This window comes from Salvelinus alpinus, chromosome 34, assembly GCF_045679555.1.
Source record: "Salvelinus alpinus chromosome 34, SLU_Salpinus.1, whole genome shotgun sequence".
NCBI lineage: Eukaryota > Metazoa > Chordata > Actinopteri > Salmoniformes > Salmonidae > Salvelinus > Salvelinus alpinus.
The window spans coordinates 10,712,617-10,728,033 of NC_092119.1; the positions used below are offsets into that span (position 1 = coordinate 10,712,617).

The 15,417-nt window shown below is 40.1% G+C and overlaps 1 protein-coding gene across 1 annotated transcript in view; it reads left to right on the top strand.

The window, feature by feature from the left end:
- LOC139563698 (thyrotropin receptor-like) overlaps positions 1 to 15,417 on the top strand; it is a 41,588-nt gene that overhangs the window by 3,198 nt on the left and 22,973 nt on the right. Inside the window, exons 4-9 of the mRNA XM_071382562.1 lie at positions 3,073 to 3,147; positions 9,402 to 9,476; positions 12,288 to 12,365; positions 12,721 to 12,789; positions 13,812 to 13,889; positions 15,177 to 15,365. Coding sequence (XP_071238663.1) covers positions 3,073 to 3,147; positions 9,402 to 9,476; positions 12,288 to 12,365; positions 12,721 to 12,789; positions 13,812 to 13,889; positions 15,177 to 15,365 — 564 coding nt within the window. The remainder of the gene's footprint in view (positions 1 to 3,072; positions 3,148 to 9,401; positions 9,477 to 12,287; positions 12,366 to 12,720; positions 12,790 to 13,811; positions 13,890 to 15,176; positions 15,366 to 15,417) is intronic.

The following is a 15,417-nucleotide window of genomic DNA, read 5'->3' on the forward strand; positions in this document are numbered from 1 at the left end:
TGGTAACATAGAACATGGTATCATGGTAACATATAACATGGTAGCATATAACATGGTAACATGGTAACATAGAACATGGTAAGATAGAACATGGTGACATGGTAACATAGAACATGGTAACATGGTAGCATAGAACATGGTAACATGGTAACATAGATCATGGTAACATGGTAACATAGAACATGGTAACATGGCAGCATGGCAACATGGTAACATTGAACATGGTAGCATAGAACATGGTAACATAGAGCATGGTAACATGGTAACATAGAACATGGTAACATAGAATGTGGTAACATAGAATGTGGTAACATGGTAACGTGGTAACATAGAACAGGGCAACATGGTAACTTAGAACATGGTGACATGGTAACATGGTAACATTGTAACATGGTAAGATAGAACATGGTGACATGGTAACATAGAACATGGTAAAGTAGAATGTAGCATGGTAACATAGAACATGGCCACATTGTAAAATAGAACATGGTAACATAGAACATGGTAACATAGAACATGGTTACATGGTAACATAGAACATGGTAACATGGTAACATAGAACATGGTAACATGGCAGCATAGACCATGGTGACATGGCACTATGGCAACATGGTAATATTGAACATTGTAGCATAGAACATGGTAACATGGTAACATAGAACATGGTAACATGGCAACATGCTAACATAGAACATGGCAACATGGTAACATTGAACATGGTAACATATAACATGGTAGCATAGAACATGGTAACATGGTAACATAGAACATGGTAACATGGTAGCATGGCAACATGGTAACATTGAACATGGTAGTATAGAACATGGTAACATAGAACATGGTAACATGGTAACATAGAATGTGGTAACATGGTAACATAGAACATGGTAACATGGTAACATGGCAACATGGTAACATGGTAACATAGAACAGGACAACATGGTAACTTAGAACATGGTGACATGGTAACATAGAACATTGTAACATGGTAACATAGAACATGGTGATATGGTAACATAGAACATGGTAAAGTAGAATGTGACATGGTAACATGTAACATTGTAAAATAGAACATGGCAATATAGAACATGGTAACATGGTAACATAGAACATGGTAACATAGATTATGGTAACATGGCAACATAGAACATGGTGACATGGCAGCATGGCAACATGGTAACATTGAACGTTGTAACATTGTAGCATAGAACATGGTAACATAGAACATGGCAACATGGTAACATTGAACATGGTAACATGGTAACATAGAACATGGTGACATGGTAATATAGAACATGGCAACATGGTAACATGGTAACATAGAGCATGGTAACATGGCAGCATGGTAACATAGAACATGACAACATGGTAACATTGAACATGGTAAAATGGTAACATAGAGCATGGTAACATTGCCCCATGGTAACATGGTAACATGGTAACATGGCAACATGGTAACATGACAACATGGTAACAAGGTAACATAGAACATGTTAACATAGAACATGGCAACTTAGAACTTTAGTAACATTGAACATGGTAGCATAGAACATGGCAACATGGTAACAAAGAACATGGTAACATGGTAACATAGAACATGGTAACATAGAACATGGTAACATAGAATGTGGGAACATGGTAACATGGCATATGGTAGCATGGCAACATGGTAACATTAAACATGGTAAAAAATTAACATAGAGCATGGTAACATTGCAACATGGTAACTTGGTAACATAGAACATGGTAACATAGAACATGGTAGCATAGAACATGGTAACATAGAACATGGTAACATTGAACATGGTAACATAGAACATGGTAACATGGTAATATAGAACATTGTAACATAGAACATGGTAACATAGAACATTGTAACATGGTAACATTGAACATGGTAAAATGGTAACATAGAGCATGGTAACATTGCAACATGGTAACTTGGTAATATGGCAACATGGTAACATAGAACATGGTAAAATGGTAACATTGAGCATGGTAAAATGGTAACATAGAGCATTGTAACATTGCAACATAGAACATGGTAAAATGGTAACATTGAGCATGGTAAAATGGTAACATAGAGCATTGTAACATTGCAACACGGTAACTTGGTAATATGGCAACATGGTAACATAGGACTCGTTAACATGGTAACATAGAACATGGCAACATGGTAACAATGTAACATAGAACATGGTAACATAGAACATGGTAACATAGAACATGGCAACATGGTAACATGGTACCATAACATGGTAACATGGTAGCATAGAACATGGCAAAATGGTAACATGGCAACATAGAGCATGGTGACATGGTAATATAGAACATGGCAAGATGGTAACATAAAACATGGTAACATAGAGCATGGTAACATGGCAACATGGTAACATAGAACATGGCAACATGGTAAAATGGTAACATAGAGCATGGTAACATTGCAACATGGCAACATGGTAACATAGAACATGGTAACATGGTAACATGGCAACATGGTAACATAGAACATGGTAACATAGAACATGGCAACATAGAACATGGTAGCATAGAACATGGCAACATGGTAACATAGAACATGGTAACATGGCAACATAGAACATGGTAACATAGAATGTGGTAACATGGTATATGGTAACATCGAACATGGTAAAATGTTAACATAGAGCATGGTAACATGGTAACATTGAACATGGTAACAAGGTAACATAGAACATGGTAACATAGAACATGGTAACATGAACATGGCAACATCGTAACATGGTAACATAACATGGTAACATGGTAGCATAGAACATGGTAACATGGTAACATAGAGCATGGCAACATAGAACATGGTAACATGGTAACATAGAACATGGTAACATGATAACTTAGAACATGATAACGTGGTAACATAGAACATTGTAACATTGTAACATGGTAACATAGAACATGGTAACATTGTAACATTATGGACATTTTGGACTTTGTGCTGTGGTGTTGGTTGTTGTTCAATTGTGTGCGCATCACATTAATTTACTGTGTGTGTGTGTGTCTGTGTTTGTGTGTCTGTGTTTGTGTGTGTCACAGAGAAATAAGGAGTATCAGGAGCCTGTCTTACATTGACCCAGAGGCATTCAAGGACCTCACAAACTTAAAGTACCTGTAAGTGGGGGAAATTATTTCATTTAATTTATTTACTCTTATTTTACCAGGTAAGTTGACTAAGAACCTATTTTGATGCAACCATTAACTGTCATGGCAGCTTCGGACCTTATTCACACAAACACATTTCTACGTTCATCATTTTTAATGGGGTAAGAATCAAAGTGATCCCATGCATAAACCTTGCAGATCGAAAACCGCTTCACACCGCAACGATTATTATTTGTATTTGGATACTCACAAACATTCTAGTCTGTGATGGTTTTAAAAAGACCCAACCGTTTATCAGCTACCCACACCAGCTGTTTATGGTAGAACATTCTGCTGTGAATAAGGTAGAAGAATAGAAGTCAAGTAAAAACTTCCACACATGTTCAAGAAACGGAAGAAGCAGAGAACTGTGAAATGGCTAAAATAATCAGTGGTTCAGTCACTTAGTGAATATGTCTCCCAGGAGCCCTTTCAGCGATGAAGTGTTGTCTTGTTCATGATGGTATTCTCCTGTCCTTTTAGAGGACGATGCATTCGTTTTGGGCTTTACTTAGGCTACCTAATTTATAATAATTGTATTTAATCATTTATGCCATTTAGCAGACACTTTTAACCCAAGCAATTTACTTTCATGTGCGCACCATGCTCCATGCTCTACCAACTGACCTACCTGGTCCCATGGGTGTCTTGGCAGCACCTCTATACATAAAGTAAATTATACTTTATCATATATAATTTACCGGTTAGTATAAGTGGCTGAATGACAAATTGTTGATTATAATGGTGTGCAGGAATTACTTGAATGCTGCAGTTACTTCATGTCTCCCCGACAATATCTAGAATGGAAATCCATTATAGACCGTCTGATTGGTCCCAGAAACCGATGGGATGGGCCAGAGCCAAAACGTACGTGGGTAAAACACTGTTTTAGAAATGTGTCATTGGCTTTGATACTCTAATGGGTTAGAAATGATCCAATCGCTGATGACTTTGTTTTGTACATCCATAGAGATCCTAATCAATTACTCATTATTAGTATTCTAATTCCTAATCCTATTTGTACAACGCCCCTTATTCTGACGTCACCACAAACAACTGCAATGATGTCTGCCTCAGACTGAAGTATGTAGCGGATGATAGAGCAGCAGATTAATTCAGTTTGAGTCGTCAGGCAATGCGGGTCCCCTTCCAACAACGCAGAGTTAAAGATAAAGATGAAACAATTAAAAATAGAAACACCAGGAATAAATACACAGTGAATAACAATAACGAGGAAAAATAACATGGCTATATACAAGGAGTACCAGGTAATAACATGGCTATATACAGTGAGTACCAGGTAATAACATGGCTATATACAGGGTGTACCAGGTAATAACATGGCTATATACAGGGAGTACCAGGAAATAACATGGCTATATATAGCGAGTACCAGTACTGAGACGATGTGCAGGTATACAAGGTAATACCATGGCTATATACAGGGAGTACCAGGTAATAACATGGTTATATACAATGAGTACCAGGTAATAACATGGCTATATACAGTGAGTACGAGGTAATAACATGGCTATATACAAGGAGTACCAGGTAATAACATGGCTATATAGAGGGAGTACCAGGTAATAACATGGCTATATACAGGGAGTACCAGGTAATAACATGGATATATACAGGGAGTACCAGGCAATAACATGGCTATATACAGGGAGTACCAGGCAATAACATGGATATATACAGGGAGTACCAGGCAATAACATGGCTATATACAGGGAGTACCAGGTAATAACATGGCTATATATAGGGAGTACCAGGTAATAAAATTGATATATACAAGGAGTACCAGGTAATAACATCGCTATATACAGGGAGTACCAGGCAATAACATGGCTATATACAGGGAGTACCAGGTAATAACATGGCTATATACAATGAGTACCAGGTAATAACATGGCTATATACAATGAGTACCAGGTAATAACATGGCTATATACAGGGAGTACCAGGTAATAACATGGTTATATACAATGAGTACCAGGTAATAACATGGCTATATACAGCGAGTACCAGTATTGAGACGATGTGCAGGTATACAAGGTAATACCATGGCTATATACAGGGAGTACCAGGTAATAACATGGTTATATACAATGAGTACCAGGTAATAACATGGTTATATACAGGGAGTACGAGGTAATAACATGGCTATATACAAGGAGTACCAGGTAATAACATGGCTATATACAGGGAGTACCAGGCAATAACATGGTTATATACAGGGAGTACGAGGTAATAACATGGCTATATACAAGGAGTACCAGGTAATAACATGGCTATATACAGGGAGTACCAGGTAATAACATGGCTATATACAAGGAGTACCAGGTAATAACATGGCTATATACAGGGAGTACCAGGTAATAACATGGCTATATACAGGGGGTACCAGGTAATAACATGGCTATATACAGGGAGTACCAGGCAATAACATGGTTATATACAGGGAGTACGAGGTAATAACATGGCTATATACAAGGAGTACCAGGTAATAACATGGCTATATACAGGGAGTACCAGGTAATAACATGGCTATATACAGGGAGTACCAGGTAATAACATGGCTATATACAGGGAGTACCAGGCAATAACATGGCTATATACAGGGAGTACCAGGCAATAACATGGTTATATACAGGGAGTACGAGGTAATAACATGGCTATATACAAGGAGTACCAGGTAATAACATGGCTATATACAGGGAGTACCAGGTAATAACATGGCTATATACAAGGAGTACCAGGTAATAACATGGCTATATACAGGGAGTACCAGGTAATAACATGGCTATATACAGGGAGTACCAGGCAATAACATGGCTATATACAGGGAGTACCAGGCAATAACATGGTTATATACAGGGAGTACGAGGTAATAACATGGCTATATACAAGGAGTACCAGGTAATAAAATTGATATATACAAGGAGTACCAGGTAATAACATCGCTATATACAGGGAGTACCAGGTAATAACATGGCTATATACAGGGGGTACCAGTACTGAGTCGATGTGCAGGGATACGAGGTAATAACATGGCTATATACAAGGAGTACCAGGTAATAACATGGCTATATACAAGGAGTACCAGTACCAAGTCAACAGTGGTGTAGAGTACTTAAGTAAAAATACATTAAAGTACTACTTAAGTGTTTTTTGGGGGTATCTGTACTTTACTATTTATATTTTTGACAACTTTTACTCCACTACATTCCAAAATAAAATAATGTACTTTTTACTCCTTTAATTTTCCCTGACACCCAAAAGTACTTGTTACATTTTGAATGCTTAGCAGGACAGGAAAATGGTCTAATTCACACACTTATCAAGAGCACATCCCTGGTCGTCCCTACTGCCTCTGATCTGGCAGACTCACTAAACACAAATGCTTCGTTTGTAAATGATGTCTGACTGTTGAAGTGTGTCCCTGGCTTGCAGCTGTAATTGCTGCAAAAGGTGGCTCTACAAATTATTGTCTTTGTGGGGTGAATAGTTATGAACACTCAAGTTTTCCGTTTTTTTGTCTTATTTCTTGTTTGTTTCACAAAAAAAAAAATGTTGCATCTTCAAAGTGGTTTTCATGTTGTGTAAATCAAATGATTCAAACCCCCCAAAAATCCATTTTATTTCCAGGCTGTAAGGCAACAAAATAGGAAAATTGCCAAGGGCGGTGAATACTTTCGCAAGGCACTGTATGTGGTGAATGTGAGTGTGAAAGTATGTGTGAGTGTTTGTGTTTGTCATCAGTATGCATGCATGTGTGTGTGTGTGTGTGTGTGTGTGTGTGTGTGTGTGTGTGTGTGTGTGTGTGTGTGTGTGTGTGTGTGTGTGTGTGTGTGTGTGTGTGTGTGTGTGTGTGTGTGTGTATATGTGTATTGGGGTGTCAGTGTAAGCATGTGTGATAGTATGGGTAGAGACCAGTGTGTGTGCATAGAGTCAGTGCAAGAGAGTGTTAAAACTTCTTCTGGCTGCAGGGGGAGTATTGAGTAGCCAGATAAAAGGTGCCCATTTCAAACGGCCTCGTACTCAATTCTTGCTCGTACAATATGCATATTATTATTACTATTGGATAGAAAACACTCTCTAGTTTCTAAAACCGTTTGAATTATATCTGTGAGTCAAACAGAACTCATTTGGCACAAACTTCCTGACCAGGAAGTGGAAAGTCTGAAATCGAGGCTCCGTTCTACTTCCTGCCTATAAATGGGCATGATACGTATTAGTATACATGCACTTCAGAGACCTTCCCCTGGATGTCAAGAGGCAGTGAGAGAAGAAATGTAGTGTTTATCTTGGTCTGAAGTGGAATACAAGCTCTTTGTATGACGTGTACCCCATTTCCTGTTTCCTGGAGAGCGCGTCAAGGGACCTGGATTTGCCTTCTGTTTAGCTGTCGTTATAGGCGACTACTATCTCCGGCTTTGATTTTATTTGATACATGTGACCATATCACCGTAAAGTATGTTTTTTCAATATAGTTTAATCAGATTATTGAAATTTTTTCGGGAGTTTTGCCGTGTTCCGTTCTCTGACTTTGTTGACGATGGAGAGATTCGTGCCACTTGGCTAGTGCGCTTGCTAATTCAAGAGGGAAAGAGTCCGTTCTAAATCCAAACAACGATTGTTCTGGACAAAGGACCCCTTGTCCAACATTCTGATGAAAGATCAGCAAAAGTAAGAAACATTTTATGATGCTATTTCATATATCTGTCGTACATGTGAACTAGTCGTGGGCGCCCAACTTTTGGGTACTCTAGCTATACCGAAGCTGGATGTCGTAATGAAGTTATTTTTTTTAATTCTAACACTGCGATTTCATTAAGAACTAATGGATCTATCATTTCCTATACAACATGTATTTTTTAGTTATGTTTATGAATAGCTATTTGGTCAGAATATGTGTGTCAGAAAAAGTGTACGAAAAATATCCGGGCGTTGTGGGAAAAAGTAGCTAAGTTAGCACAATGTATAACCATTGATTTCAGCTCTAAATATGCACATTTTCGAACAAAACATAAGTGTATGTATAACCTGATGTTATAGGACTGTCATCTGATGAAGAAAATCAAGGTTAGTCAAAAATTATATATATTTTACTGGTTCGTTACGATCGCTAACCTTTTGCTACTGGGAAATGGCATGTGTTTCTGGCTATTGTGGTAAGCTAATATAACGCTATATTGTGTTTTCGCTGTAAAACACTTAATAAATCGGAAATATTGGCTGGAATCACAAGATGCCTGTCTTTAATTTGCTGTACACTATGTATTTTTCAGAAATGTTTTATGATGAGTAATTAGGTATTTGACGTTGGTGTCTGTAATTATTATGGCTGCTTTCGGTGCAATTTCCGATTGTAGCTGCAATGTAAACTATGATTTATACCTGAAATATGCAAATTTTTCGAACAAAACATAGATTTATTGAATAACATGTTATAAGACTGTCATCTGATGAAGTTGTTTGTTGGTTAGTTTGGTTGGTTCTTGGTTAGTTAGGTTGGCTTTGTGCATGCTACCTGTGCTGTGAAAAATGGCTGTCCTTTTTTGTATTTGGTGGTGAGCTAACATAAATATACATGGTGTTTTCGCTGTAAAACATTTTAAAAATCGGACTTGTTGGCTGGATTCACAAGATGTGTACCTTTCATATGCTGTATTGGACTTGTTAATGTGTGAAAGTTAAATATTTCAAAAATATATATTTTGAATCTCGCGCCCTGCACTTGAGCTGGCTGTTGTCATAAGTGTACCGACGTCGGGCTTGCAGCCAGAAGAAGTAAAAAAAAAAAAATTGTTTCGCAGTCTTATCGCTTCTTTTTTTTTTGTACATAATGTAGAAAATCACTTATTTTATCAATGAGAAACTGGGTATATGGTGCTGGAAATAATGAATGTGAAGTTATTAGCTTGAGCTTGCATGCCCAGTTAGGTAGAATTTAGCCAATCACAGATGTTGATCAATTAGCTCAGTTGGTAAGTCATTAGCAGAGTTACGTGTGCATGGTGCTCGTTTGTAAATAAACCCTGCCTTGTCACTCCAAGACCGTGGTCATGCCTGCAGGGTTGACACACATAACACTAGATAAAACCCTAGAATGGAAAGTGTCATCCCGGCGACTACACCACGGCCATCTTGGTTAATATTGTATCTCTATGGGTAGCCTAGCCCTGATGGAGACTGAAACAGTATGTGTTCCACTGCAGGGGTATCTTCAACACCGGCCTGGCATCCTTCCCTGCTCTGGGCCAGATCCGTTCCAGCCAGGACGACTTCATCTTGTAAGTGTGTTCGCTTGTTGTCTCCTTCTGGTTGGGCTTTTCTATTATATCGCCCCCACACCACCACCCCAATTATCATCACCACCACCACGACCACCACCAACACCACCACCACCACCACCACCACCACCATCACCACCAAATTGACATCTAATTGCCCAGCCTTTGTGCCGCTGTTTTTTCCCTTAATGTGAGTGTGTGTGTGTGTGTGTGTGTGTGTGTGTGTGTGTGTGTGTGTGTGTGTGTGTGTGTGTGTGTGTGTGTGTGTGTGTGTGTGTGTGTGTGTGTGTGTGTGCGTGCGTGCGTGCGTGCGTGCGTGCGTGCGTGCGTGAACCGCATACAGACAGAGATAGGAAGAGTGCTGCGATGAGACAAATGATGGGGATCAGATGAAAGGGTTATTTATAGGAAATGAATTATAAATAAAAAGTTTCATCTTGTTATTATAGTACAGTCCTCATCACCTAACAGTACAATCCCCATCACCTAACAGTACGGTCCCCATCACCTACCAGTACAGTCCCCATCACCTAACAGTACAGTCCCCGTCACCTAACAGTACAATCCCCATCACCTAACAGTATGGTCCCCATCACCTAACAGTATGGTCCCCATCACCTAACAGTACAATCCCCATCACCTAACAGTATGGTCCCCATCACCTAACAGTATGGTCCCATCCGTGTGAAGTTTTAGATTCAAGATCGGGACAGGAGATGGCAGGATCAACAGTCCACAGTAATGGGCAGTACAGGAATAGTTATAAACTTGTAATGTAAAATGTAAACTGAGGGGGGGGGGGGGGGGGGGGGGTTCGAAATACGGTATGGGGGGTGTAGAAATACTGTATGGGGGTGTAGAAATACTGTATGGGGGTGTAGAAATACTGTATGGGGGTGTAGAAATACTGTATGTGATGTGTGGAGCATTCTTTGAAACATATTAACTGTGTAGGCCTAATATAGTGGATTTAATAAAAATCGGAAAAAATATTAATGGTAATTTCCCCCTCCCCTTCCGTCGGCTCACTCTCGCTCCTCACTAGCCAGTCACTAATTTACGTCAGTGAATGTCGCAGCCAAGGACCCATCAATAACATTAAAGCCATTTAAAAGAAAGAGTATTGTTGTAACAAAATGTATTAGAGTTGTCTTTGGCATGAAGGAACCGAGTACGCACCAGCGGTTTAATCAAATAACAACCGGAGAGCGGGACAAGCGCCCTGAAGCGGCATAGCTAGCTGTTCTAATACCAACAACGTTGCCGGTCAAGCCTAATTGTTCCTTTGAAATGCACTCGGAGACAATTGCACATGTCCATATCATGAGTTCATCTGACTCTGAGTAAGTAGAAGAGGGCTGCCTTCATTGCCAAAAGCTGGTAATGTATTTATTATCAGCGGTGTGTGCAGGGCAGGCTACTGTCTTGTGAGCACTGAACAGCAGCCAAACAGAGCAGTTGCTATGGTTACTCACAATTCTGTCAGGGCAGGTCTGCCGGTTTTGTTTAGCATCTTGCTAGCAGGTTAGGAGAACATACGCAGCAGGTTAGGATCATTAGGTTAAGGTTAAGAAAAGGGTTATGGTTAGGGTTAGCTAAAATGCCAAAATTGTCCACGACGCCACTTAATGTAACTAGCTACAACCAGATCTGCTCTGAGAACTGTCTTGGTTCTTGATTCTGCACGCAGAGCGGGGACAGAGGAGCAGCTGCAGAGGAAGTTATTTCTGATGGGATGGGAGTGATTTTTATCCGGACGGAGAAGAAAGTATAGACCTGTTGCGGGATCATGACCATACGGGATTTTTGTTTGACAAGAATTCTATTTTTACTCCCTTTGTGTCAACCTCTAGACCCGATGTCTTAATGTCTTGCTACTCCAGCCACTTAAGCCAATTGTAGACAGGTACTGTAAAATAAAGGCCGTGGTGCTGAGACCCAGGAGTATCTCTATCCCGTAGAGCTCCTATTAAATTACTAGAGGGGCTATGTCATAAACCCTCATATTGGTCAGGGAGAAATCCAAACCGGTCAAGTTGGAATGAATGGCAGCAGAGGCATAATCCTGATTTTACTGATGCAGGAGAATACAAGTGATGTATTAGAAATGGTATAATATAATTATCGTCAACTTAATATTGTCATATAATATAAATATAGTTTATACAGGTTTTATTTAAAAAATCTGTATAAGAACATACACTTTGAGCTAATTGAAGCAAAGGTAGCCTACTCTTTTCACACGTGCAAAATGTTATGATCCTATAACGGTCTGGCAAGCTAGCTAACAAACATAGAGTGCATTTGAAAAAACCATGGTTTACCAATATGGCTGACCTTTACTTACACTTTAGTCATTTAGCAGACGCTCTTATCCAGAGCGACTAACAGGAGAGATTTTTTACCTAGTCGGCTTGGGGATTCGAGACAACGACCTGTGTTTTACTGGCCCAACGCTCGTAGCAGCTAGGCTACCTGCCGCCACATTTATCCCGTCATAAGAAGGTTGATGATCATTCTACTATTCTAATTCCAAGCTCTATCCCCACCTCTGTTCACCGTCCACCATGGAATTTCTCCTCTTTGTGAAAGAATAGGATCTGTAGTTGAGGCAGTGATATACAACAATGTTTCCAGTCATTGCATCAATAACATTGTTGCATTACTAGCTCAATAAAGATTGGCCATTGGGACTGGTAGATAATAATCAGAACAGACATTCACCAACAGACATTGATTGTATGTCATATTTCTCTCTCTCTCTCTCTCTCTCTCTCTCTCTCTCTCTCTCTCTCTCTCTCTCTCTCTCAGGGAAATTGTGGATAACCTCTTCATCAGAGAAATTCCTGCCAACTCATTCAATGGGATCTCAGAGAATGAAATCACCCTGTAAGTGAACTGTGGATTGTTTCATCTGGTTCTGAGTCTGCTGTACATACTATGTGTATGATTGGAGCTTGGCCTATTTGATGATCCATTTCCTCTGGTCGTTAACATACTAACTCAACAGCTCTGTCCTAGTAGGTGGTATCACACATGTTCTCTCAGAAAATTACTATTACATCATGTCAGGGTTTAACAGGTCAGTGCAACCTAGCTACAGTATACCTCTTAGGCCAGATGGCTGTGTATGTAACAGAAGAAACTAGGAAGATGAAAGACGATGCTGTAACTCTGTAACTCTAGTGAACACCTGTATTTGTATTTATTATGGATCCCCATTAGCTGCTGTGTTGTTTGGCAGGATGTTGAACAGCAACGGTCTGACGGACATCCATCCCTACGCCTTCAATGGAACCAGACTGGAGGAAGTGTATGTAGTAACAGTAGTAATGGATGTATATAGCGCCTTTCAACCAACTGTGCTTTAAATAGTAACCGTGAATCTCACCTCATCCACCATCCATTTTGTGTGGCACCCACCTGGGTGATGCATGGCAACTATTATTGTGCCAGAGCGCTCAGCACACGTCAGCTAGCATGGTGAAGAGGTGAGTATTGACAATGTGATTTGCGGAAGGGGGTGGGACTATAAACAAGAATATCTGGAGGTCTCTTTAGACTATTTGCCTGAGTATTTTACTGACAGAAACTCTTACTGGCAGAAATAAAACTATTGGTGCAAAGGCAGGGGTTATAAAGCATTATCATGGCAGGGGTTATAAAGCATTATCATGGCAGGGGTTATAAAGCATTATAACTGCAGGGGTTATAAAGCATTATAACGGCAGGGGTTACAAAGCATTATAACTGCAGGGGTTATAAAGCATTACCATGGCAGGGGTTATAAAACATTATAACGGCAGGGGTTATAAAGCATTACAATGGCAGTGGTTATAAAGCATTATAACTGCAGGAGTTATAAAGCATTATCATGGCAGGGGTTATAAAGCATTATAAAGGCAGGGGTTATAAAGCATTATAACGGCAGGGGTTATAAAGCATTATAACTGCAGGGGTTATAAAGCATTATAACTGCAGGAGTTATAAAGCATTATAATGGCAGGGGTTATACATTATTATAACTGCAGGCTTTAAGTAAAGTGTGACCCAACTGTTTACCCAACCTTCCTCTCACTGTCTTTGTGAAGCCGGCATCAGTGTGCTAACTTAGCAGTATTAGCTTAACAGTATTAGCTTAACAGTATTAGCTTAGCAGTATTAGCTTAACAGTATTAGCTTAGCAGTATTAGCTTAACAGTATTAGCTTAACAGTATTAGCTTAGCAGTATTAGCTTAGCAGAAGCTGTTCTTCTCTCCGTTACATTAATAACCCTTTCTTCCATTCTACACTCTTCTCCTCTCTTTCTCATTCTGTCCATCTTTTCTATTTAGGTACCTCTATAGGAATGTGGATCTGGTGCGGTTGGACGAGAAGACATTTTCTGGCGTGATCAGCGGGCCAACTCTTCTGTGAGTGAAAGGCTTTTACTCTTGACCTCTTAAGGATCCGACCATTTTTTACAATTTTCGCCTAAAATGACCTGAAGCAAGAATATGCATATTGTTGATACCATTTGAAAGGAACCAATTTGAAGTTTGTGGAAATGTGAAATGAATGTAGGAGAATATAACACATTAGATCTGGTACCATCATCTTTGATGAGCCCAGGTGCAATTTCTATTTTGGCCACTAGATGGCAGCAGTGTATGTGCAAAGTTTTAGACTGATCCAATGAAACATTGCATATCTGTTCAAAATGGTGTATCAAGACTGCCCAAATATGCCTAATTGGTTTATTAATATATTTTCAAGTTCATAACTGTGCACTCTCCTCAAACAATAGCATTGTGTTCTTTCATTGTAATAGCTACTGTAAATTGGACAGTGCAGTTAGATTAACAAGAATTTATGCTTTCTGCCCATATCAGATATGTCTCTGTCCTGGGAATTTGTTTGTTACTTACAACCTCATGCTAATCACATTTGCCTACGTTAGCTCAACCGTCCCGCAGGGGGGACACCGATCCCGTAGAGGTTTTAAGAAATCGGAAAGATGTTGGAAAGACATCAAGCCATGCAACTGTGCCAAAGTCCCATAATCCCTTTCAGGAGCCTTTTTATTCAACTTTGTCTGAAAAGTTTTCCATTCAAAAGTGCAGGAAGTGGCCTCCCAAGTGGCGCGGTGGTCTAAGGCACTGCATCGCAGTGCTAGACTTGTCACCACAGATCCGGGTTTAATCCCGGGCTGTGTTGCAGGCGGCCGCGACAGGGAGACCCATGAGGCGTCACACATTCGGCCCAGCGTCGTCTCGGAGGGTTTGACTGGCTGGGATGTCCTTGTCCCATCGTGCTCTAGCTACTCCTGCGCGCTGACTTCGGTTGCCAGTTGTACGGTGTTTCTTCCTACAAATTGGTGCAGGCTGGCTTCCGGGTTAAGCGAGCAGTGTGTCAAGAAGCAGTGAGGCTTGTCAGGGTCATGTTTCGGAGGATGCAAGGCTCTCGACCTTCGCCTCTCCCAAGTCCGTATGGGAGTTGCAGTGATGGGACAAGACTGTAACTACCAATTGGATGTCACGCAATTGGGGAACAAAAATGGGTAAAATGTACAACAATAGAAAATTAAAATAATAAAGTGCAGGAAAACACAGGAGATTTCACATTCAAACTGGAAACAACCAAACACATCATTGTTGTTGGGTTTTGTTGTGAGCTGAGAATAGAAAGTGAATTCCGCTCCCCTCTTCTGTCCCCCCCAGAGACGTTTCCGAATCAAGGGTGAATTCCTTACCCACAATGGGTCTGGAGGCTGTTCAGAAACTGAAAGCTAAAAACACTTGGGCCCTCAAGAAACTACCCCCCCTGAGGGCCTTCCAGCATCTGCAGAGTGCTGAGCTCACCTACCCCAGTCACTGCTGTGGACTGAGCAAAGTGAAGAGGAGGAGAGGGTAAGAAATAAATAACTTTTATACAACAGACCGGTTTCCCACGCTCCTGTTT